The 27583-nt window shown below is 34.2% G+C and overlaps 1 protein-coding gene across 1 annotated transcript; it reads left to right on the top strand.

Annotated features, from left to right (window-relative positions):
* Positions 1–1894: 1894 nt before the first annotated feature.
* On the top strand, positions 1895–25285 carry LOC129492281 (alpha-S2-casein-like). The gene is made up of 13 exons (XM_055297411.1): positions 1895–1938; positions 7297–7359; positions 8668–8697; positions 9472–9495; positions 10769–10795; positions 11243–11269; positions 12353–12376; positions 12461–12505; positions 18672–18695; positions 19552–19575; positions 21271–21394; positions 22732–22777; positions 25011–25285. Exons 2-12 carry the CDS (start codon positions 7309–7311, stop codon positions 22755–22757), a joined length of 426 nt encoding a protein of 141 aa, XP_055153386.1. The 5' UTR covers positions 1895–1938; positions 7297–7308; the 3' UTR covers positions 22758–22777; positions 25011–25285.
* Positions 25286–27583: the final 2298 nt, after the last annotated feature.

Here is a 27583-nt window from a genome sequence, read left to right as displayed (position 1 = left end):
CAGACCTTATGATTACCTTGTTTGAGCCCTGAATTTTTTTATTCCTTTAAATATCATTGAGCTATGTTCTAGGTCATAGTAAAGTTGCTTTTAAACAATTTTCACTTTAGATACTTGCTTTAAAGCTTTACTAGGAAATGCAGAGCAGAAAATTCATTCATTTATAGGTAAACTTAACACATCACTCAAGCAATGCCTTTCTAAGTATTCTAACCATGCCATGTATATTACAAGGTATTTCCACTCTGGCTGATGGTAACGTGATCTATTCCCAAGTCTTGTTTGTGCTCCAGGCATTATACCATCTGCTTCTTTCTGATGTTCTTTCCCCAGCCTCATAGAGTTTTCTCGCACTCATTCCTGCTAATCAAAACTCAGCCGATAATTAAAGATAACCCTCTTTAGATCTCCAGAATTCCTTCCCTGTGCAATTCCTTCCTATCTTTGAAACCTTTTCCTCTTTAGTATTAGGTGTTAATTTTAGAGGCTTCCATCCACTAATCTCAACTATATCTCTTCAGTTCAAAGGAATTGCTTATTCTCTTTAAACGCTTCCTTTCTCTGTTGCAGTTTGTACATTTTTTCTTCATAATAAGGTGAGATAATTATAGGGCTCATCTCACTCTTTTCCTTTCTCTTGGGAATCACCATCCTGCATTTCTTATTGTATAATACAGGAAAATTTTTTATCATTTATTTTGTTATTTGTCTAGTTACTGAAAACAGGAGTTAAGGTAAATGCAGTCCCTGATATGCAATTCTGACTGAATTCCAGAGTGAAAGTGTTTTTGAGGTTTTCACAAGGCCCTAAAAGTCCTGCATTATTTGGCTCCTTTTGTTTCTCTGACCTCAGGTTCACCAGATTTACTCAACTCCAGCCACACTGTTCTACTTGTTATTTTTAAACATGCCACGCATAATCCTATTTTAAGGCCTGCACTAGGTTGCTCTTCTCCCAGCATTCTTCCTGGCTTATACACTTACTTCTTTACATTTTTACTCTTTTGCTCAGGGAGGCTTTCTTGGCTATGCTATCTAATATTGAAAACCCCTTCCCTACCAAAACTTTTTATTTCTTTTTCCAATTCCATTTTCCCCTTAGTATTTATCACTATCAAACCAACTATAGATTACTTCATTATCATGTTTATTAGTCTCCCTTTCAGTTAAACTATAAACTCCATAAAGCCTGGAACTTTTCTTTTTTCATGACTATTTTATGTGTTCAAAAGAGTTCATGGCATATAGTAGGTTCTCAGTAAATCTTTGTTAAGTCAAATATAGTTATGTATTAGCACCTATCTACATATAAATTTTTATATTTTCTTTTAATTAAATGTAAAAAATCATACACCAACTGTATAAGGAATTGTGTTTGTATGAGAATCACAGGATATTTTCACAGCTTTGTCCAAATTTTAAGTTGATGTTTTAAAACAGAAATTTATCAGGCATTCCCAATGAGAATTTGAGAGAGGGAAATTCTTGCTCACACAAAATGAGCAGTCACAAAGACACAAGAATTCATGTTGTGCTCGGGAAAGGGTCTGAATGAGGCATAAAGAGTAACAAGAAATGGGGTGCAAATATTCACTATGGAAAATTTGGTAACAGGAGACAAGGAAATAAAAAAATACTTATCTTAAATCAAAAAACTATTTCATGAATGAGCCTACATACAAAATACAGCCAATTATTCAGTATTATAACACCCTCATTTCCTGTTACCATGTTCTAAAGCACTCCTTGGAATTTGTGGAACAAAAATCAAGAAAAAAATTTCTAACCATTCTGACTTCTTAGAATTCAAGTGCCTTTTTAGATATTTTAAACCACAGAATTACCCTATAAGGGAGGAATAAGGTTTAAATAGTATTAAAATAACCCACTGCAGATTAGCCACTGCGTAGTCCACTGGTCTTCCATTTGGGAAACAAGGTAATATCTTCATATATTATTTTTCTTATATTAAGTGCTAATAAAAATATTTTAAAGCTTATTACTCTTCTGTACAATAAAAATGCAATTATTTTTAAAGGTGTCAATATCAACATACCATAAATTGCTTAAGAAACATTTTTATTTATTACAAACTTCTTTGTTATTTTATTTTTTAATAATACAATTAATATGTTATGCTTATTATGACACAGTCTTATAAGTACTAATGTTATTTTCTGAAGTCATGACCAAGATAATCAGTATGTATACGGCCTCTCGACCACTTTCTCCATCTGGAAATGGGAGGCAAAAATTCTGACATTACATAGTTATTTTGAAGATTACAGATAACAGTAAACTGTCTAGCACAGTATTTGCCATAGTTGTTGCTTAGTAGTTACAGCCATTTTTAATTTCCTTTCCCAAAATACTAAGAATATGTCTAATTAAGAACCAACAGTTTCCATGTTTTAATTCTTTCATCTAGGTAAAATGCTATTTATAGGTAAAATTGATATAAATACAGCCATATAAAATACATTATTTCAGGTATTTAATAGAAAGATAATGAAATACGCCTTACAATTGTGAACAAAGCTTTGACTATATGAAATATGCTCTATACATGTTTATTATTTGCATCTTAGAAGAATAAATAATTATTTCATCAACTATATGGTATTATTATTCATTTCAAGGGTGAAATATTTTATACTATATAATTGAGAAATCTTTCAAAAATTATGCAATAAAAATATGAAGGTATAATTTGATGCCTGTGTAGACACACCCTCTGTATTCACAAAGGTGTGCATCATAAGCCTTTTTTTTTTTTTTTTTTATTATACTTTAGGGTTTTAGGGTACATGTGCACAATGTGCAGGTTTGTTACATATGTATCCATGTGCCATGTTGATTTCCTGCACCCATTAACTCGTCATTTAGCATTAGGTGTATCTCCTAATGCTGTCCCTCCCCCTTACCCCCACCCCACAACAGTCCCCGGAGCATGATGTTCCCCTTCCTGTGTCCATGAGTTCTCATTGTTCAATTCCCACCTATGAGTGAGAACATGCGGTGTTTGGTTTTTTGTCCTTGCGATAGCTTACTGAGAACGATGGTTTCCAGTTTCATCCCTGTCCCTACAAAGGACACAAACTCATCATTTTTTATGGCTGCATAGTATTCCATGGTGTATATGTGCCACATTTTCTTAATCCAGTCTATCGTTGTTGGACATTTGGGTTGGTTCCAACTCTTTGCTATTGTGAATAGTGCCGCAATAAACATACGTGTGCATGTGTCTTTATAGCAGCATGATTTACAGTCCTTTGGGTATATACCCAGTAATGGGATGGCTGGGTCAAATGGTATTTCTAGTTCTAGATCCCTGAGGAATCGCCACACTGACTTCCACAACGGTTGAACTAGTTTACAGTCCCACCAACAGTGTAAAAGTGTTCCTATTTCTCCACATCCTCTCCAGCACCTGTTGTTTCCTGATTTTTTAATGATGGCCATTCTAACTGGTGTGAGATGGTATCTCACTGTGGTTTTGATTTGCATTTCTCTGATGGCCAGTGATGAGGAGCATTTCTTCATGTGTTTTTTGGCTGCATAAATGTCTTCTTTTGAGAAGTGTCTGTTCATGTCCTCTGCCCACTTTTTGATGGGGTTGTTTGTTTTTTTCTTGTAAATTTGTTTGAGTTCATTGTAGATTCTGGATATTAGCCCTTTGTCAGATGAGTAGGTTGCAAAAATTTTCTCCCATTGTGTAGGTTGCCTGTTCACTCTGATGATAGTTTCTTTTGCTGTGCAGAAGCTCTTTAGTTTAATGAGATCCCATTTGTCGATTTTGGCTTTTGTTGCCATTGCTTTTGGTGTTTTAGACATGAAGTCCTTGCCCACGCCTATGTCCTGAATGGTATTGCCTAGGTTTTCTTGTAGGATTTTAATGGTTTTAGGTCTAACATATAAGTCTTTAATCCATCTTGAATTAATTTTGGTATAAGGTGTAAGGAAGGGATCCAGTTGCAGCTTTCTACATATGGCTAGCCAGTTTTCCCAGCACCATTTATTAAATAGGGAATGCTTTCCCCATTTCTTGTTTTTGTCAGGTTTGTCAAAGATCAGATAGTTGTAGCTATGCGGCATCATTTCTGAGGACTCTGTTCTGTTCCATTGATCTATGTCTCTGTTGTGGTACCAGTACCATGCTGTTTTGGTTACTGTAGCCTTGTAGTATAGTTTAAAGTCAGGTAGTGTGATGCCTCCAGCTTTGTTCTTTTGGCTTAGGATTGACTTGGCGATGCGGGCTCTTTTTTGGTTCCATATGAACTTTAAAGTAGTTTTTTCCAATTCTGTGAAGAAAGTCATTGGTAGCTTGATGGGGATGGCATTGAATCTATAAATTACCTTGGGCAGTATGGCCATTTTCACGATATTGATTCTTCCAACCCATGAGCATGGAATGTTCTTCCATTTGTTTGTATCCTCTTTTATTTCATTGAGCAGTGGTTTGTAGTTCTCCTTGAAGAGGTCCTTCACATCCCTTGTAAGTTGGATTCCTAGGTATTTTATTCTCTTTGAAGCAATTGTGAATGGGAGTTCACTCACGATTTGGCTCTCTGTTTGTCTGTTATTGGTGTACAAGAATGCTTGTGATTTTTGTACATTAATTTTGTATCCTGAGACTTTGCTGAAGTTGCTAATCAGCTTAAGGAGATTTTGGGCTGAGACAATGGGGTTTTCTAGATATACAATCATGTCATCTGCAAACAGGGACAATTTGACTTCCTCTTTTCCTAATTGAATACCCTTTATTTCCTTCTCCTGCCTGATTGCTCTGGCCAGAACTTCCAGCACTATGTTGAATAGGAGCGGTGAGAGAGGGCATCCCTGTCTTGTGCCAGTTTTCAGAGGGAATGCTTCCAGTTTTTGCCCATTCAGTATGATATTGGCTGTGGGCTTGTTGTAGATAGCTCTTATTATTTTGAGATATGTCCCATCAATACCTAATTTATTGAGAGTTTTTAGCATGAAGTGTTGTTGAATTTTGTCAAAGGCCTTTTCTGCATCTATTGAGATAATCATGTGATCAAAAGAGACAAAGAAGGCCATTACATAATGGTAAAGGGATCAATTCAACAAGAAGAGCTAACTATCCTAAATATATATGCACCCAACACAGGAGCACCCAGATTCATAAAGCAAGTCCTCAGTGACCTACAAAGGGACTTAAACTCCCACACAATAATAATGGGAGATTTTAACACCGCACTGTCAGCATTAGACAGATCAACGAGACAGAAAGTTAACAAGGATATCCAGGAATTGAACTCAGCTCTACATAAAGTGGACCTAATAGACATCTACAGAACTCTCCACCCCAAATCAACAGAATATACATTTTTTTCAGCACCACACCACACCTATTCCAAAATTGACCACATAGTTGGAAGTAAAGCTCTTCTCAGCAAATGTAAAAGAACAGAGATTATAACAAACTGTCTCTCAGACCACAGTGCAATCAAACTAGAACTCGGGATTAAGAAACTCACTCAAAACCGCTCAACTACATGGAAACTGAACAACCTGCTCCTGAATGACTATTGGGTACATAATGAAATGAAGGTAGAAATAAAGATGTTCTTTGAAACCAACGAGAACAAAGACACAACATACCAGAATCTCTGGGACACGTTCAAAGCAGTGTGTAGAGGGAAATTTATAGCATTAAATGCCCACAAGAGAAAGCAGGAAAGATCCAAAATTGACACCCTAACATCACAATTAAAAGAACTAGAAAAGCAAGAGCAAACACATTCAAAAGCTAGGAGAAGGCTAGAAATAACTAAAATCAGAGCAGAACTGAAGGAAATAGAGACACAAAAAGCCCTTCAAAAAATTAATGAATCCAGGAGCTGGTTTTTTGAAAAGATCAACAAAATTGATGGACCGCTAGCAAGACTAATAAAGAAGAAAAGAGAGAAGAATCAAATAGATGCAATAAAAAACGAAAAAGGGGATTTCACCACCGATCCCACAGAAATACAAACTACCATCAGAGAATACTACAAACACCTCTATCCAAATAAACTAGAAAATCTAGAAGAAATGGATAAATTCCTCGACAAATACACCCTCCCAAGACTAAACCAGGAAGAAGTTGAATCTCTGAATAGACCAATAACAGGTTCTGAAATCGTGGCAATAATCAATAGCTTACCAACCAAAAAGAGTCCAGGACCTGATGGATTCACAGCTGAATTCTACCAGAGGTACAAGGAGGAACTGGTACCATTCCTTCTGAAACTATTCCAATCGATAGAAAAAGAGGGAATCCTCCCTAACACATTTTACGAAGCCAGCATCTTCCTGATACCAAAACCTGGCCGAGACATAACCAAAAAAGAGAATTTCAGACCAATATCCTTGATGAACATTGATGCAAAAATCCTCAATAAAATACTGGCAAACCGAATCCAGCAGCACATCAAAAAGCTTATCCACCATGATCAAGTGGGCTTCATCCCTGGGATGCAAGGCTGGTTCAACATACGCAAATCAATAAATGTAATCCAGCATATAAACAGAACCAAAGACATAAGCCCATTTTGTTATCACTGGGTAAGCTTTAAATTATTCTTTAAAAATAAATTGTAAATATGTACACTATAAAGAGTTACATATATCAAAAATACTTTAGAATAACTTTAATTTTTACTTATTCATTTAAACATAAGGAAGAGAAATTTCATTACAGGTATTCAGAAAACCTTGTGGATTTGTTTATATCAATAGTATGAGACATAAATCTAGCCGGAAGGGATCTTAGAGATCATGTAGTCAACTCACATTTATTAAATGTATTAAATAAGGTACGGTGATTTCCATTGGCTTACTGAAGCTTTAGTGGCCAGTCCAGGGTTAAACTGGGACCTGCCTGGTTCCTTATTCCCAATCCAGTGTTAATTCTACCTGCTATTTCCTATTAGGGAGTCAGGCTGCATGTTTTGACTCCCTGAAATCTGATTTTAAAAGGAGTTCCTGTTGTATTTTGTTTTTCTGAGAATCATTCTTCACAAAATGCCTGTCATTGGAGATTAGCCCCAAGAACCAATGATATTTGAATGAATCTTCCACATCTTAACAAATATGCCTTTAAATTAGTCCTGTTAAAAAAAGTCTCTTTCAAAATAAACTATTATATTCATATTCATATTCATATTTATGAGCTTCTCAAAAGCAAATGCTTTCAACATTCATTATCTTTTTCTCAATCATCTGGCATAAAAATAATAATAGGTAAATAAATAAAAGAATGTGATTAATTTTCTGTACATGTTTTTGCAGGACCAAACAACCATGAAGTTCTTCATCTTTACCTGCCTTTTGGCTGTTTCTCTGGCACATCATGTAAGCATACTGGGACATATAGTGGTTTCAATTCTTATTTAAATGTATAAGAAAAATGAACTTTTTACTATATGCAGAAGATTCAGGCATTAACAGTAATAAACAGAGACTAAATATGCGACCTTTTAATCTATGATCGATGACACTATTGACTCTACCTTAAACAGAGTGTTCAGGTAATTAGTCTTTCTACAAAGTGACTTTAGTATTGGATAGGCTATATGTATAGGAAAAAAAGGCAGGAATTTTCCTCCTTAATATGTTGGGATATATGTTGAAATTTTCTGGAGGGATTATTTCCACTCTGCCGCATGTTTCTAGAAGTGTAGGAAAGCCTCACCACTATAACTGCGGATTCCAAAGGTAGCTATCAATGGAGTAACAGAATTTCGTCATTCTTTATGAAAGTAATTAAGAAGCCATGATGATAAAATATACACAAGGGCATGTTACAGAGGATGGAGTTAGTAGCTGTAGATTTTCAGTGGCAACTTTGTAAATTATTTGCCAAATAACCCAGTGAGGATATAATAATGATATTCATGTCACAAAACTGTAAGTATGTAATAGACAATACATGTAAAAGTGCTTTGCATACATGGATATAGATACATACATATACATACATATATACGTTTTGTACTACCTATAATTTTAATCTCCTAACCTTATTAGCACCTTCATTCACAGGAAAAAAAACTCACATACCCACCTCCTTCCCACTCCACATGTCACTCTTCCCATAAAGTCATCTTTTACTTTTATGGTGCTCAGTCTACTCATTTATAATGCACATCCCCATATGTAAGAGATATATACATGCAGGCATTTGTGCCTTCTTAAATTTGTAGCCAACTGAGTAAATCTAAAGTGAGAATTTCATTTTTAATATGAACAAGTTGGTTTAAAAAGTAAAAAAAAAAAACAATGCTTTAGTAATCAATAATACACCGGATCAATAATTTCTTCTATCTTATGCTCTACTGGTGGTTACTAGATGTAACCACTCTCTTTCCTTCACTTTTAAAAATTAAATAGTTGGCCTCAATTGTTCCATTTAATAGACAAGGATACTCAGCTAAAAATCAAGGGACATTTGTTTCAGAGTTTTCCGAGGAAATTCAGAGTAATGTTTTCATTATTTATTGACAATATTAGAAACGGGGTGATTTGTTAAAGGAGGCCTCATTTCATTAAATTTCCCCAAGAAGCAGTGCTATAATATTCCATTGCCATTAAACAGTAGAGACAAAGATTCACATTGGTATTTTAAATTAAATTTGTGTTTATTTTTTGTGACTTACATAGGAGATAGAGCACTCTTCCTTTTCCAGTGAGGTAAGGTACTTTATTATAAAAACACTTCCTGGCACCTAATAACACAAACGTCCTGGGTTAGTTTCATTTTTGTGATCAGTAACAGCAGAGTTACAGAATCATGGAAAATTTGAAGTGCAATTATTGCTTGAACATGTGGGGAGAATAAAAGAAAATGCATGCATCCAAATGTAACAAGATTAGATTTGTGCACTTTTCCACTTGATTCTCTGGTAGTTATCCAATAATGGTGATATTAGTATGGAAGTAATGGCGTCCTTTACACATTATTATGGAGTCCATTACATATTATTATGGAGAAAGGGGCTCAGGTCCACCTACATCTATATTAAGTGCTCATTTCTAAATGTCTTCTTGCTCATGGCTACATACAAGGTTTCCAAAGCTCTTTAAGGTTGGCCAAATAATTGCCCTGTTATGCTACTATATATTTCATTTAGAAATCAAAGAGAGAAAAAAACAAAGAAAGGAAAGCTGTGCAGAAGGCAAATAAAATTATTCCTTTGCTGTTTGCTGTTAGCATTTGCAAAAATATTTTATCTGGCTTATCCCACAAGTACATTAAGAGCTCAGATTCAGTTATTTAACTAGAATATAATAATAAGTTCACTAAGGAGAGTAAAATTTTTGGTCAAATTCACTCTGTAATTCAGGAAAATACCAAGTATTTTATCTTGAGCTACTGTATAATGAGTATGGATTGATGCTCATTTGGGTAGTATGAATAAAATATTTCACAAGTAATCAAATATATTATTAATTTATTTTTCTAAGGAATCTGCCAGCATCTACCAAAAAGTCATAACTTCTTACATTAAATATTTTAAAATAATTTGTCATTTTTATATAGCTATAAAATAAGTATTATTTATTTTTTCCAGAAGTTTAAGCCTAACAATAATATGGTCTTCCGAACCAGTCAGGTAAAATTCATTTGTTAATGTTGTGTTTGATTAATGAGGTGTATTTTTATCAATTACAAATTATTTTCCATGTGAGTATTATTTTTTCATCTCCAAGTGTAAAGTGAGTGATGTTTGTATTGTCTTAACTGCTATGAAATTGTGTGAAAGGATCACGTGAAAACATATTTGTGGCCCATTTGTGAACCAAGTTTTCAAAGTGTCATCTCTTTGAATGGAGTTATTTATAATCAATCATCTACTCTTCACCTCACTAATTCTTGACTTTTTGGATGACCATTTAATGTATTTTATTTTATGCTAAAAAATCTATATAAGAATTATGGAAAATTATGTTTCTTTTGAATCAGGATTTGAATCAATTCCAATTTTGTTTTTGGAAGGACATTTGCTCCAAATTCTAGCAAGTATAAGACATTGATTTCAAATCTGATCTTGAGTAAAGTTGAAATTAGCATACATAAAAAGTATACTTGTTGTAAGAGAAATTTGAAAAACAGGACAAAAGCATGCACTTGTCCTAATTCAATGAATAATTCAACTGAAGAATATTAATTTGTGCAAGAATCAATGAATCCAGTAAACACTTCCACAATTATTTCCAACGAAGAATAGAGATCTAGTAATTTTGTGATTTTTAATTCCTTCAGCTAATTTTTAATATTTATCTCAAAATTTTCTCTTTTAAAATTAAATACATTTATTTTTAATGAAAACTTTTATAATCTATCTGCAAATCACAGGTTTAAGTCCTAATTATGTATTTCAAATACACATTAAAATGTTTACAGTTATTTAAAGTTAAAAATAATTATCCAGCTGTGAACTAAATTAATTTTGTGTATTCACTCATTCATTTAACAAATATTATCGGGGAAGAACTGTATCCCATACAATATTCTAGTCTCTGAAATACCACAGTAAATAAATACAACAAGCAAATTCCCTCCCTCATGGTGCTTACATTTGAATTTACTACTGTTGGCACCTTTATCATGAAATGAACAATTTTGATATAATTCATTCAAATCCATAAAACTAAAATAAATGCTTCTCTCTGTGGTAGGTGGGCTTTTTCTTTACATTCAGTAGAATATACCTTATAAGCAATGCTACAAGGATAATAGGTCTAATTCTTTTTTAACTAGGAAACTGCAAATAAAATAGATACGATGGTGAGACATTTTTATTCATCTGAACTATATTTGATTGGCAATATGTATACCTAATATTAAATATTAATAATAGTCTATAACACATCTGGAGTATTCCTCTTTTAATAATCCAGTAATTATTTTTATAATTTTTTTAAAATTATAACTTCATTTTGCATCCATTCTTTTTATTCCCTTAAATTTGCCCTTATTCTCATAATGGAGATACTTCCATTTAAATAACAGATAATGTGAAGCCCTCCCATTTGTTTTGCAAAGATGATTCATAATAAGAACCTATGAAACCTGATTATATTGTTTTTATTTCAATTCTTCTTTGGATGTTTAGTACAATGATGAAGTAGGTAATTAATGTGGAACATATCTAAAGTAACTACTGCTATTCAAGGATTCAATTTATTCCTATCACCAAATTATTTTATTTTTATTTTCATTTCAATTTATCAGCAATCTTCTAGCAGTTTATCTAGTGAGGTAAGATACTGTTCTTTTAAAATCAAAGAAATAGCAGCTTTCTAGTAGTAGTATACAATAGTTTGATAATTTACATCTAAACACTCAAAGGGAGAAGTGGAAAAATCACATACATGACTCAAAATCATTTTGAGTGGCTGAAATTGACTATATTGAGAATTATTATTTGTTCCGCCCTATTCTCTCTGCAAATGTATACGTGACTCAATAGGAAATTGCATTTTTGTGCAAGTCAAGAGCTTGCCAATTTCCTTCACCATCATTTCTCCTTGGAAACCCTCTCAATATTGTTTAGCACAGCAGCTCTCAAATGGTAGTTCCCAGATAAGTAGCACCACAGCACCTGGAAAACAGTTAGAAATACAAAATCATAGTCCTCACAGCTGACTTACTAAATCAAAAACTCTGGTTTGGAGCTAAGCAATCTGTATTTTAGCAGCGCCTATAGGTGATACTGATACACATAATACTTTGAGAACCACTTTTAAAAAGATTGAATGAAGATTTGAGTTAGGAATTGTGTAAGTCACCAACCCATGAAACATTCTGTGGTGGCGAGCCAGGTTGTAAGAGTGCCCTAGAACAGCAGGCAGTGTCATCGTGGATTATTGTCCAGTGTCCCATGACCTTAGACAAAGCCTAAATTCTTTATAATCAGTGCCTTAGGACGCTCGCCTTAGTCTTTCCTTAATTTTAAGTGTTGATCTCAATCTGAGAGCCTTGAGACATGTCTGTCATTTCAACAAAGAGCATGTAGGGTTTAGTTTATTACACCCTCACCAGGTCTATTTTGCATATTTTTGGTCACCTGCCTGTACTCTGAAGTCATATGAAATTTCCTGAAAAATGTTAAATTAATAAAGCATTCAAAATAAAACACATTTTAGTCCTTTTACTACGTTGACAGAAAAAGTCCTGGTGATAAATAATGTCACATATTTAATTCTTAATAAATGAGATTATCTTAGTGCTAGTAGGTTGGACCCTGAATAATTACTTGTCCCTAACTTTCTCCTAAAATTATGTAGAGACAATTATTACTATGTCATACAAGTAAAGCTATTTATCATTTCGCTCCTTTAGGAATCTGCTCAAGTATCCACTGAAGTAAGTCATTATTTAAATAAAATTATTATCATTGGTAACATTTTTATTTTGTATTTCTCTAATATATCCTTTGGGTTTTAATAGAACAATGAACTGACTAAGGAAGAAAGGATCTACTTAAAGCAGATGGTAAGTTTTTCATACAATGTATTATTTCAAGCAAAAGAATATATTTTGTAATTATTTCTTCTTCCAAATGATCATATCATTTCTTCTCAATGAAATATTTAGCACCACATTGAAATATTTAGCACCACACTTATGATAAAATTACTTTTTCCTGTTGTGGTTACTGTGATACATAAATACTATGTTAACAAATATATCTGGAGTTATCTTTTAAGAAAAATGAGCTATCCAACTAAATTTGGAAGAATTACAAACATAATAATAAATTATTAGGCTGGGCATGGTGGTTCGTACCTGTAATCTTAGCACTTTGGGAGGTTGAGGAAGGAGGATTGTTTTAGGCCAGGAGTTCAAGACCAGCCTAAGCAACATAGCAAGACCTCAACTCTCAAAAAAAGGAATTAAAGTGATCTAATCGAGATATCACCATAGTTTAACAAACACAAAATTCATCACTCTGCTCTATGAAGTAGCAACAGGAATTTATAAGCTTTTAACTGCTCTCATTCTAAGCCATAGGAAATCACATAACTCATCCTCTGTGGACTAGAGAAGTGTGCAGTGCAAGGAAAGAGGATAGGCTTCAGGGTCAAGTGATTTCCTTCCAACTTCAGCTCTCTAAGTTATTATTTAACCTCTGGACCTTACATTTTTCTCGACTGAAAATGAATTTAGTAATTCTAATCCTACAGGTTTTTATGAGGATGATGCTAGATAATATAGGTAAATTATATAATCACTTGCTTGAAAACTTTCTAAGATGTACCAAAAGTAGCAATTATTATTAAATGTATACACAGACAAAAAAATCCATTTTAAATCTTGGTCATGTTAAAACAACATCTCTAAAATAAAACTATTTTATTTTTAGAAAATTCTAATTGCTCCGATAATCTTTTTTAAACTTTGTCTAAATAAATTTAAATGTATTCTTCCCTTGTTTGTTGTAATCATGTGTCCATTTAACACTTATCCCCGAGCAACGAAAAAAAGCACATGTTTTATATACGTATTTACTTATCATTTGTATGAACTGGAAATTCTCTAAGAGTGAAGATGCCATTTTAAGTGATTCCACCTTTAATTTCTACAGGAATTTTTGGTTAAGTATTCACAACAAAATCAAAGTAGAAACATACTAGAAAATTTTTCAGATGGACATATGTGACAGGTACAATAAAAACCACTCTTCATGTTTCAACCCATATCAAACTTCAAGTTCCGTGATGCTTATGAGAGGTAAAGCAACCAGTCCAGGGGAAAGGGAATGTAAACTGAGATGTCCCTACTCCAACTGCAAAGCTTCTTCAACCGGATGTGGAAAAATGAATGAAAAACTAACAAATTTCTTGATAAGCCTCCACTTCCCTTCACACACATTCTTTTGCTTTTTACACTCACTAAAAAGCTTCACTTCAACAGGAATAACTAAAATAGCCACATGATTTCTTTAATTCTAAAGTTCACTTTTTGAATGTAAGCACTATAATATTGAATTTTATATTGAAAATGTTTTTCCTTGGTCAATTTGACATAATTTATATATTATCTTAAAAACTTTTAAATTTAATTTTGCTCAGATATGCTCTGAGCCATGAAGAAGATTCAATACTAATGTAAATATTGATCATTTTCTTTCTTTACAGAACAAAATCAACCAGTATTACCCAGAGTTAAGCTTTCCCCAATATCATCAGGCTTCTCACCAACCTCAGATAGTTATGAACCCAGGGAATCAAATTAAGACAATAACCTAGCTTAATAGTCCCATTCTGGTGAGCTCTGCATTTTTGTTTGCTTCTTTCTTCTTTTGAAAGAAAACATAATTAAATTAACCAGAGGGAAAATGTTCCAATCATTTTGAATGTAGAAATTCAAATAAATTTAAATGACATTTTCTAGAATAAAAGTAAACCACCAATCATTAGCCAAAATACTATTAAAAAGCACTACTAACAAGAGTTACCAGTATCAATCCACCTTACTCCCCAAATTGACATGCCCTCAGAAGATCACCATTTATCGATGGTGCACAAAGTCTTTGTTACTTCCCTTATCTCTGAATCTTAGGTTTATGCCATGGCAGATTTTGCTTTCTCCTTGACTTGAAGTCAATTAGATAGTAAAGGTAAGGTGCTGAATTGCATACACTATATATACCCAACTTAGGAAAAGAGAAGAAAGACACTTCCATGATCAATTTTTCACATGGAAACAATAGTTTCTTCTCCCTTAGACTCCACTAGACTTAACCATTTCTTTCTTAACTTTTTTGTTTTTTAATTGGTCTCAGTCATTCCTCTTACTAAAATATTTTTGCTTAGCTAAAAGTAAATTATAGTTACTAGTGGATGGCTAATACACTAACATTTTGCCACATTTTGATTTTAAAGTCAATTTTTTATGTAAAGAAAATGCTTTAATGTTCAAAACTTCTCCTTGACAGAGGACATCTGCTCAACACTATAATTTTCAGCATTTATCATAAAACTAAATAGACATATCCTTATCTAAGCAATATATAGTTATATGGAAACATTGCAGTATTCTTTTTTTCTGAAAATGCAATAGCATTTCTTTTTTTATTATTATTATTATACTTTAAGTTTTAAGGTACATGTGCACAATGTGCAGGTTTGTTACATATGTATCCATGTGCCATGTTGGTGTGCTGCACCCATTAACTCGTCATTTAGCATTAGGTATATCTCCTAATACTGTCCCTCCCCCCTCCCCCCACCCCACAACAGTCCCTGGAGTGTGATGTTCCCCTTCCTGTGTCCATGTGTTCTCATTGTTCAGTTCCCACCTATGAGTGAGAACATGTGGTGTTTGGTTTTTTGTCCTTGCGATAATTTACTGAGAACGATGGATTCCAGTTTCATCCATGTCCCTACAAAGGACATGAACTCATCATTTTTATGGCTGCATAGTATTCCATGGCATATATGTGCCACATTTTCTTAATCCAGTCTATCGTTGTTGGACATTTGGGTTGGTTCCAAGTCAAGATGAATAGTGTATAGTGATATGATTCCAAAAGTATGAGCCACCCTATAGTGGCTCACGCCTGTAATCCCAGCACTTTGGGAGGCTGAAGCAGGTGGATCACCTGAGGTCAGGAGTTCAAGACCAGCCTGGCCAACATGGTGAAACTCCATCTCTACTAAAAATAAAAATAGCTAGCTGGGCATGGTGGCAGGTGCCTGTAATCCCAGCTACTAAGGAGGCTGAGGCAGGAGAATCACTTGACCCCAAGAGGTGGAGGTTGCAGTGAGCCAAGATCGCGCCATTGCACTCCAATGGGTACAACAATAGTGAAACTCCGTCTCAAAAAAAAAAAAGCTGAAAATTTAGTATAAATATTAAATAAATATAAATATAAATATAAATATTAGATGAATAGTGCCACAATAAACACACGTGTGCATGTGTCTTTATAGCAGCATGATTTATAGTCCTTTGCATATATACCCAGTAATGGGATAGCTAGGTCAAATGGTTTTTCTAGTTCTAGATCCCTGAGGAATTGCCACACTGACTTCCAAAATGGTTGAACTAGTTTACAGTCCCACCAACAGTGTAAAAGTGTTCCTGTTTCTCCACATCCTCTCCAGCACCTGTTGTTTCCTGACTTTTTAATGATGGCCATTCTAAATGGTGTGAGATGGTATCTCATTGTGGTTTTGATTTGCATTTCTCTGATGGCCAGTGATGATGAGCATTTTTTCATGTGTTTTCTGGCTGCATAAATGTCTTCTTTTGAGAAGTGTCTGTTCATGTCCTTTGCCCACTTTTTGATGGGGTTGTTTGTTTTTTTCTTGTAAATTTGTTTGAGTTCCTTATAGATTCTGGCTATTAGCCCTTTGTCAGATGAGTAGGTTGCAAAAATTTTCTCCCATTCTATAGGTTGCCTGTTCACTCTGATGGTAGTTTCTTTTGCTGTGCAGAAGCTCTTTAGTTTAATTAGATCCCATTTGTCAATTTTGGCTTTTGTTGCCATTGCTTTTGGTGTTTTAGACATGAAGTGCTTGCCCATGCCTATGTCCTGAATGGTATTGCCTAGGTTTTCTTCTAGGGTTTTTATGGTTTTAGGTCTAACATGTAAGTCTTTAATCCCTCTTGAATTAATTTCTGTAGAAGGTGTAAGGAAGGGATCCAGTTTCAGCTTTCTACATATGGCTAGCCAGTTTTCCCAGCACCATTTATTAAATAGGGAATCCTTATCGCATTGCTTGTTTTTGTCAGGTTTGTCATAGGTCAGATAGTTGTAGATATGTGGCATTATTTCTGAGGGCTCTGTTCTGTTCCATTGATCTATGTCTCTGTTTTGGTACCAGTACCATGCTGTTTTGGTCACTGTAGCCTTGTAGTATAGTTTGAAGTCAGGTAGCATGATGCCTCCAGCTTTGTTCTTTTGGCCTAGGATTGACTTGGCAATGCGGGCTCTTTTTTGGTTCCATATGAACTTTGAAGTAGTTTTTTCCAATTCTGTGAAGAAAGTCATTGGTAGCTTGATAGGGATGGCATTGAATCTATATTTTTTATTTTTTTATTTTTATTTTTATTTTATTTTATTTTTTTTGAGATGGAGTCTCGCTCTGTCTCCCAGGCTGGAGTGTGGTGGCACAATCTCGGCTCACTGCAAGCTCTGCCTCCTGGGTTCACACCATTCTCCTGCCTCAGCCTCTCTGAGTAGCTGGGACTACAGGCGCCCGCCACCACGCCAGGCTAATTTTTTTGTATTTTTAGTAGAGATGGGGTTTCACCATGGTCTCGATCTCCTGACCTCGTGATCCGCCCGCCTCGGCCTCCCAAAGTGCTTGGATTACAAGCGTGAACCACCACGCCTGGCCGGCACTGAATCTATAAATTACCTTGGGCAGCATGGCCATTTTCATGATACTGATTCTTCCTACCCATGAGCATGGAATGTTCTTCCATTTGTTTGTATCCTCTTTTATTTCATTGAGCAGTGGTTTGTAGTTCTCCTTGAAGAGGTCCTTCATGTCCCTTGTAAGTTGGATTCCTAGGTATTTTATTCTCTTTGAAGCAATTGTGAATGGGAGTTCACTCATGATTTGGCTCTCTGTTTGTCTGTGATTGGTGTACAAGAATGCTTGTGATTTTTGTACATTGATTTTGTATCCTTGGACTTTGCTGAAGTTGCTTATCAGTTTAAGGAGATTTTGGGCTGAGACAATGGGGTTTTCTAGATATACAATCATGTCATCTGCAAACAGGGACAATTTGACTTCCTCTTTTCCTAATTGAATACCCTTTATTTCCTTCTCCTACCTGATTCTTTAGCGCATTTCCACATATAGTATTCTACTTTTTAAAATGTGGCATCTTTAATAACTACAATCCAATACTTGTGCCAACTCTTAAATATAATAAATAAATTAAGTTAGACGGTCATTTCTTTTAGGCACAGAATTATTTGTGTATTGCTACTGTGGGAAACTACAAGAATTTAATAAAGGAAGACTGATTTTAACTAAACTTTTTCCAGAAAGGGTCAGATATTTCACTTGATTATTTAATCAGGTCAGAAAATTGAATTTTTTTTATATTTGTTATTATGCAGAAAAAAGGGCATCATTTATCTAGTGAGATGAAGCAGTTTCTCATGTAGACAGCATCTTGACATCCATTTCCAGATATTAAATTCTGTACAAGATTGCCTTTATTCCAAATTATTATTCTTTATGCATAAAATTAGAATTACAGAATTAGAGAAAATAAAAAGTGCAGCAATGATAAGAATAATTTGTGGATGCCGACTACAACTGTAACATTCAAAGTTAGCCAGATTAGATTTGTACAGGACCAGGCTCTAGAAAAAAATGTTCAATACCATTTCTTTTTCTAGCTGTCACTGAATAACAATATTCCTTCAGGAATCATGGTGTCCATTCTCAAATTTGTAAACTGGATAAGAGGAATTTATTATATGTTTTCCACATAAAGATTCAACTTTATACATTGTTAATTTTCAAATATATTTCTACTAATGGTGCATAACATATGCCTAGAGATACCCTGAATATCACCTAATGATTTGCCTAGTCTTGTTCTTTCGTGAAAAAGTAGCAAACTGCATGGTGGAAAGTAATATCTGAATTGATATATAATTAAGATGTCTTATCTTTTCTTTCCTAAGGAATCTACCAGCATCTCCCAAGAAGTAAGCCATAACTACTAAAGTTAAATAAAAATTTAAAGTTATCTTTTATTACATAAATTTTAAAAAGTTATTTTTATTTCATAATAGTTATGACATAACTGTGCCAAAATCCTGGGATTACAGGCATAAGCCACCACGCCCAGCCTGAACTTCATTTTTTAAAATAGCTCAGTATGAAATCTAGAGCCTGCCAATTGCTTTCACTAAAGTTTTACTCTCTCAATATTATTTAGGAGATAACTAGTATTAGTTAGGAGATAATAAGTATCATCCACTAGGGTGAGTTATTTGGTGACTGCCACAAGAAACACCTATTGTAATAGAAAGAGCCAGGTAGGTGAGCACAATTGGAAAAGGTCCTGGGGAAGGGGGAAATATGGATTGTGAGCTGGAGTCTTGTGACCTGAGGCACAGTCCAAGGTCTTCCTCATCAGTGCCTTAGGAAGCATATTTTATTCTTTCTTTCAATCTCAGTATAAGAACCCATATCACTTCTAGAAATGGCATGTGAGCTTTGGTTTACATCACACCTCACCTGGCCTATGTGTTCATTATTTTACCTGACTACTATCTGTAGTAATTTTTACAGTCTGAACAATGCACCTGGATGAAAACTTTGTAATAGCACATATCTTTAGAAATGTGTCATTGTTAACACAGAGTTTGTGCCTAATAATGAATGTTTTATTGTAATGATTCTTAATTGATTTCTTTAATCAGTGATTAAGATCACTTCTCATTAACAGTGACTTGGCTCTGAATTTTTCAATTAGCTTTATCTCTTTACTATAACTAGTTACCTGCAATTACTGGTGTGTCATACAAGTAAAGCTGACTTTTAATTTCTTTCCTTTAGGAATCTGCTGAAGTATTCCCTGGGGTATGTAAATATCTTTGAAACAAAATACAATTAATATTACCCAGTAGTAATTTCTTCTGTTTTCATAACAGTTGTTTTTGGTTCTTAACAGAAAATTAAGTCAAATGAAGAAAAGAACTACCTGAAAGTACTGGTAGTTATTTCATAAACTTACAGTGCAAATAAAGAAAAAATATATATAAACACACACACACATATATATACATGTATATATACAAAATCTCAACTCTTTCTTCCCCTCAACTTTCACATCACTGAATTCCAAATAAATATTTAAAATCAAATTCAAAATCTAGAGTAGTTTTGTTACTGTTGTTATCGTGGTATGCACCTTTCTTTTCAAATAACTATGAATATGTCTTTTAAGAAAAACAATTTTAATCTATTGATTTTTGAGCAATTGCAAATCTCAAAAAATAATGTTTGTATTTTAAATGATTTAATCAAGGTACCAGTAAACACAACTATATTCCAACTTCTCTTTGACAGTATGTTATGACCTAATTTCCCTAAATAAAAGACTGTTAGCTATTATTTTCAAACCATAGTTCTTGTAGCCAGTCAGTGTGGTATAGAGGGTTATGTATCTCAGTGAAAGGACATAGGCTTTGGAGTCAGAGAGTTTATATTCCAACTGCAGCTCCACCATTTTTTATGGCTGTGACATTTCTTAAGTACTTTGTCCCTCTCAACTACAGTGTCTTCAACAAAAAAGTGAACATGTAAATATACTTCTGAAGTTAATTTTTTTGGTAAGGATCATTTCAGGTAATACATGTAAACTGTGTAATACAATAAATGTACTATAGCAGTAATATTAATATTATGGTCATCATCATCCTAGACACTGAAATTTCTTGTACAATTTTTGTAACAGAAGTACTATTTGCTTCAATGTTCTCAAACTAATTCTCCCAGCTAAAAACCTATCTGGTTTCATAAGTTCTAGGTGCTATGAAAATCTTTATACTTTGTCATAATGATCCCAGAAGAATTCTACCATTATATCAATTTTATATCATAGCCATGGATCCAGTCCACACTTACTGTATGTTCATAAAAACTAGAAATTATCCTGTGTAAAGTTATTTTAATTCCATCTTTATTACCTACAATAATCAAAATCTATAATAAGGTTTATGAAGAATGCTTAAAGAAAGAACTTGGATGTAGGGAGCATCCATTGTATGTAAAATAGGTGACCAGCACCAATCAGAATGCTCTCTATATATTAACTTACATAATTCTGCAATGTAACTGATGCTCAGAGAGCTTAAGCAACAAGATCAGTATCACAGATTCCAGTGAGTAAAATCACAAAAAATTATGCTGAGCCTCTCTGACTCTAAGGATTATATGCATGACAATAAATAATAAACTGAGACACTTATCTCTGTAATTCAAATAATTTTCCTCTTGGCTTCTTACATATAAATTTATATTTTTCTTTTAGACATCTTTGTGTGAGTGTCAGAATTAGAGACTCTCTTTAATTCTGAAGTTTACTCCATAGCATATAAATATTTACAGTGATTTTTACATAAGTAAACTCTCCTTTTGCTGGTTCTACCTGGAATAATTTAACAGTTATCTAAATAGGCAAAGTTTTAATTCATTTGCTTGTATGTAGCTCTCTTTTGAGTTCTGGGAGAGATTAAATGTGGGGTAATTATTAATAATTTTATTTCTTTCTAGATGAAAGCCAATCAGTTTCTCCAGAAGTTCACTGTCCCCCAATATGTCCAGGCTGTTCCCCTTGTAGTCTATGAACCTGTGGAATCACAATCAGGAAAACACCTACCCATATATTCCCATTTGGGTACGTTTGCCTTTTTAAAAAATATGTAATTATTGTGTTTTGTCGGCCGGGCGCGGTGGCTCACGCTTGTAATCCCAGCACTTTGGGAGGCCGAGGCGGGCGGATCACGAGGTCAGGAGATCGAGACCACGGTGAAACCCCGTCTCTACTAAAAATACAAAAAAAATTAGCCGGGCGTGGTGGCGGGCGCCTGTAGTCCCAGCTACTCCAGAGGCTGAGGCAGGAGAATGGCGTGAACCCGGGAGGCGGAGCTTGCAGTGAGCCGAGGTCGCGCCACTGCACTCCAGCCTGGGCGACAGAGCGAGACTCCGTCTCAAAAAAAAAAAAAAAAAAATTATTGTGTTTTGTGAAAAATGACATAAAAAGAAATGAAATAAAGAAAAAGAATATAAGTTAGTATCACGTAGAAGTTAAATCAAATTTAAATCAAAACATCAAGGCTAGTAATGAAATAAAAATCATATGTTTCAAATATAACTGCAATCATAATGCTAGGGAAAAAGAATTGCATTATATTAGATTTTAATTTTCTAAACATTTGTGTATATATCCTCTTGATTTTTACAGTAATCCATTGAAGTAGAAAAATAGAAATAACTAATTTTATTTTACAACAGATTCTGAAATTAAAAGAAGTGGATTCAATTTTCCAAGCTACATTTAATAGTTTACCTTCATTTAATAAGTCTTTTGGCTTAGGACGCCTTTTCTTTAACATAAGAAGTAAATGGTAGAGCAGGAAGTTGAACCTAAAAAGCTGAAATTGGCTGGGCGCGGTGGCTCACGCCTGTAATCCCAGCACTTTGGGAGGCCGAAGCAGGTGGATCACCTGAGGTCAGGAGTTCAAGACCAGCCTGGCCAACATGGTGAAACTCCATCTCTACTAAAAACAAAAATAGCTAGCTGGGCGTGGTGGCAGGCGCCTGTAATCCCAGCTACTAAGGAGGCTGAGGCAGGAGAATCACTTGACCCCGAGAGGTGGAGGTTGCAGTGAGCCAAGATCGCGCCATTGCACTCCAACGGGTACAACAATAGTGAAACTCCGTCTCAAAAAAAAAAAAAGCTGAAAATTTAGTATAAATATTAATAATTTGGTATCAGAAGTCCTAGGACTGGGTCTGAGGTCTGATAATTCTCTGGATTCTATTTTCTATTTTTATTTTGAGATGTGATTGAATTTCTTAGATAGGCATGTAACATTTGGAGGACTTTATCATTATCACTATAGAAAATAAGACTTTCATAATTTAGGTTTGAATGTTAGATGTCTAAAATTGTTTCTAAATATTTCAAGTGAGATATAAATAGTTAAAATGCATTATTCTTTTTCTTTTAAGAAGAACGTGTAAGATTCTTGAATTAACTGCTGCAATTTGAGCTTGAGTAAGTACCTTTAAGACTAGTCATTGAACAAAAATTTAAGTAGGATCTTCACTTAAGAATGCAACATCAAAGCAATAATTTGAATCATTTAGATAAATTCTCTTTAAATCAGAGGTTGGCTTATAAAATACTTTAACTTTCGCTATACACTTTTTGATTCACAAAGAAGAGTTATCTGTGTAACTTGCAGGCATATGGTTTTTTTGCAAATTTAAAAAAATAAACTATAGAAAATTTCCTCGGTGAACTGGATGCATTTAACCAGAAGTAACGACCCTTAGAAGAAATCTTCACAAAGACAAGTGGCTACACTGGTTTACTTTGAAGTTTGCCTTTCGACTTTCACTCAACATTTCTGCTTGGAGAAATATATATATTTTTAGTAGATTTTTTTAATTTTACAATTTGAGCTACTTTATACAAATTTTTCCTGCAGCAACTTCTCCGGATCTATACATACAGATCTAGATAAATATATAAAGCCTACTTTCCTGCTTGTGATCACTGTCATTCCCTTTGAGATTCCAGTCTAGATTGCATTTGCCTCCACAGTAGATTTATAGTCTGACAGGTCCTAATGTAAATGATGAGTTAATGGGTGCAGCACACCAACATGGCACATGTATACATACATAACAAACCTGCACGTTGTGCATATGTACCCTAGAACTTAAAGTATAGTAAAGAAAAAAAAAAAAAGTCTGACAGAGCATCAAGTCAATGGTAACTTACAGTCATGGTTCACTTTATCTGGTCTCCTTTTTTCCTTATATTTTCACTATAATTATTAGAGGTTTCTCCATTCTGAAGTTTAGTCTCCCTCAGTTTATCTCCATTGTTCTATCTACATCTCCTAAACTTAAATTATTGGTCAAAACCTATATGCATAGATGTGTAAAATAATAAGTACACATCATCATGACCAAGGGTGCAACAGCAAATCTGATAATAATAGCTGACGTTTGTTGAGTGCTTAGAGTGCGCCCGCCACAGTTCTAAACTTTTTTTCCAATATTAACTAGTTTCATGGTCACATAACCCTGTGAAGTTGTTATCATTATTAACTAATGTATAAAAGAGACAAGCAATGCACAAAAAAGTTACATAAATTGCCCATGATCATATTATATGTGATAAGTGAAAGAGCCAAGATTCCAACCTAGTGTCTGGTCCTAGGTTGCTTCCTCTGAAAGACTCAACTACAGAGGCAACCCCATATCCATGTTCAGGAGTTCAAAAATAATGAGAAAGGGCATTGGTCTCACAGCTGGATTCTATTTTTGTTTGGTTTTCCTGACAATGGAAAGAGATCAAACAACCCTTCCAAATAACCTTATATGAGAAAAATAACACCATAATTGTTATGGAAGAGAGCTGAGGTTGTAGTTGTATTTTCTGAATCGTGATAGTCCCTTTGATGTCATTCATTCTGTATTTTGAAATTGCTTTTCATGAGTCCCACAATATGAGAAACTTGGTAAAAAAAAAATGAGATACTGACAACCTTCCTTAACCTCAGTTCTAGAAGGGTAAACAGGTTTACAAAGAAGTTTACTAAGTGCAAAATTAGAATTGTGAGCATGTTACTGTCAATTGGATTAGATTAAGACCTGAACCTTTAGGTAAACCAGAAATAAAGCAAGGCAATGCGAGAAGAATATTATAAGGCAGAAGTAAATTAAATATACAGAGTATTTACAAAATAAAACTATTAATAAAAAGATTTCTAATAAAATAGATTATGAAGACTTTACTTTTTAAAGGCTTTTAAAATTTTTTCCAAAAGGACATTTTCCCAGTGTAGTTATTTGACAAATCAATAATCCAAATGCTCAAGAAATAGTGTAGGAAGTAATATTGCATTTTATGTCTAGTAAACTATTTGGAAATTAAGAAAATATTTCTTCAAAATTGGATGAGAGATGTAAATACTTCTTATTTAATGGGAGCATTAAATAGAATCTTTATTTGCATAACACAGTGAAGAGTTTGGCTATTAACTATCAATCATTTAGTCATTTATAAAATAAATATTAATAGCCTACTGTTTTAGCACTAGAAAATATCAATTAGTAATAACTTAGTAATAACTATAAATAATTATATTACACTAGCTTGCATGTTTGAATGTTTATATGTATTTTGTGCATAAGTATTTTACGTATTATATGTAGTATGTGTTTTCTGGAATATAAATTTTATAGATAATCCAATATTTTTTCTTTATTCATAGGTATGACTAGAAAAATAATTCCTTTATAATTTCATCTACCACATCACCTCCTACTATCAATATATTTTGGCATGCTTCTTGAAAAGTCAACAGTATTGAGCCAAAAGAAGATTGTGTGGAATATTTTCCATATTGGTTATAATCTTTTTAGTTTGCATTAGATATGCCAGATCTGGATTGTGATATCATATTTACTGTATTGATGACTAAATGAGGTCTTTTCTCCACTATCTCTGAAATATAGAACTGTATATCACTTGCCAAAAACATTAAAATTTCAAACAAAGTTGTAGCTGGTGTTTTGTTTTGTTTTGTTTTGTTTTTTTCATTCCTCACACTTAGAGAGACCAGGCCACTATTACTAGAATAAATCAGCTTGAACATCACTGAAATAACTTTATGTACATTTGAGGCCCTTAATTTCAAGGTTGTCTCTCATATCACATGTATTTGAATGTTACATACTTATGGTTCTCAACCACAACTGTAGTCTAAGCACTTACTGGCCCTCATTCTAACATCTCTCTAGTTTGTCCCTGCTTCCATCTGTCTATCCCATATAACTTTCTTCAGAGTTCTCAAGTCTCCAGTCTGTTCCTGGCTAGTTAATAATATGTAATATCATTCCATAAAAAGTGATTAAGTCACTAACAAAGTGCAGCTTTGAAGGCCTTCCATCAGGGTTTAGACTTCTTTCAATAAACATTGAGTACCTATGATACGCTAGTCATTTTTCTATATGTTGTTTTATAGCTGAAAACAAAAACAATATCTTGGCTTTATGGCCAAGATTACATTTTAATCACTGGAGAAAGGCAACAAACAAGAAAAGAAGGAAGACAAGATATGCCATGTGGTGATAACTGCCCTAAAGAAAAATAAAGTAGAGCGATGGGAGCGTATTTTACATAGGGGTGGTCAAGGAAGGCAATTTGGGCAAGTCAGAGTTTGAGCAGTGAAGTGAAATTAGTGTGAGAAGGAGCTGGAGAAATACAGTTCCAACAAAAGAAAAGTAAAAGAAAATTCACTGAAGTGGGTGAAGGTGGGAGGAGTGAAGATTATCATGGCCTTTCAATTTGCCTTAAGCAATTGGTTTGAGCTGGTAGCTGAGAGTCATATGCAGGTGAGTGTCATTATATAGCATATTTTTTGGAAAGATGAATAGGGTATAAGATAGGGGAATATGTATTGGACTTCAAAGAATCCTCCATTTCCTTAAGGTTTCCCTCATTGGATTCAATTATTTCTTTATTATTATTATTATACTTTAAGTTCTAGGATACATATGCAGAACGTGCAGGTTTGTTACATAGCTATATACGTGCCATGGTGGTTTGCTGCACCCATCAACCCATCATCTATATTAGGTATTTCTCCTAATGCTATCCCTCCCCTAGCCCCCTGCCCACAACGGGCCCTGGTGTGTTATGTTCCCTTCCCTGTGTCCATGTGTTCTCATTGATCAACTCCTACTTATGAGTGAGAACATGCAGTGTTTGGTTTTCTGTTCCTGTTAGTTTGCTGAGAATTACAGTTTCCAGCTTTATCCATGTCTCTGCAAAGCACATGAACTCACCCATTTTATGGATGCATAATATTCCATGGTTTATATGTGCCACATATTCCTTATCCAGTCTATCGTTGGTGGGCATTCGGGTTGGTTCCAAGTCTTTGCTATTGTGAATAGTGCTGCAATAAACACATGTGTGCATGTGTCTTTATAGTAGAATTATTTATAATCCTTTGGATATATACCCAGTAATGGGATTGCTGGGTCAATTGGTATTTCTGGTTCTATATCCTTGAGGAATCGCCACACTGTTTTCCACAATGGTTGAACAAATTTACATTCCTGCCAACCATGTAAAAGCGTTCCTATTTCTCCACATCCTCTCCAGAATCTGTTGTTTCTTGACTTTTTAATAAATGCTGTTGGGAAAACTGGCTAGCCATATGCAGAAAACTGAAACTGGACCCTTTCCTTGCACCTTATACAAAAATTAACCCAAGATGGATTAAAGACTCAAACATAAGACCTAAAATCATAAAAACCCTACAAGAAAACCTAGGAAATATCATTCAGGACATAGGAAACAGCAAAGACTTCATGAAGAAAATGTCAAAAGCAATGGCAACAAAAGCCAAAATTGACAAATGCAATCTAATTAAACTAAAGAGCTTATGCACAACAAAAGAAACTATCATCAGAGTGAAGAGGCAACCTACAGAATGGGAGAACATTTTTGCAATCTATCCATCTAACAAAGGGCTAATATCCAGAATCTACAAGGAACTTAAACAAGTTTACAAGAAAAAAACAACCCCATCAAAAAGTGGGTGAAGGATATGAACAGACACTTCTCAAAACAAGGCATTTATACGGCCAACAAACATGAAAAAATGCTCATCATCACTGGTCATTGGAGAAATGCAAATCAAAACCCCAATGTATATTGACAATATACATTTTTTTCCTGTCATCTTGTCAATTTGAGAATTTTAATGATTACCTATAGTCTGATAATGCTCCAAACTTTAGATATAATTTTAACTGTTCTGCTCTCAATTCGGAC

This window comes from Symphalangus syndactylus, chromosome 10 (assembly GCF_028878055.3).
Source record: "Symphalangus syndactylus isolate Jambi chromosome 10, NHGRI_mSymSyn1-v2.1_pri, whole genome shotgun sequence".
Classification (NCBI taxonomy): Eukaryota; Metazoa; Chordata; class Mammalia; order Primates; family Hylobatidae; genus Symphalangus; species Symphalangus syndactylus.
This window is presented reverse-complemented; position numbering and strand designations above follow the sequence as displayed.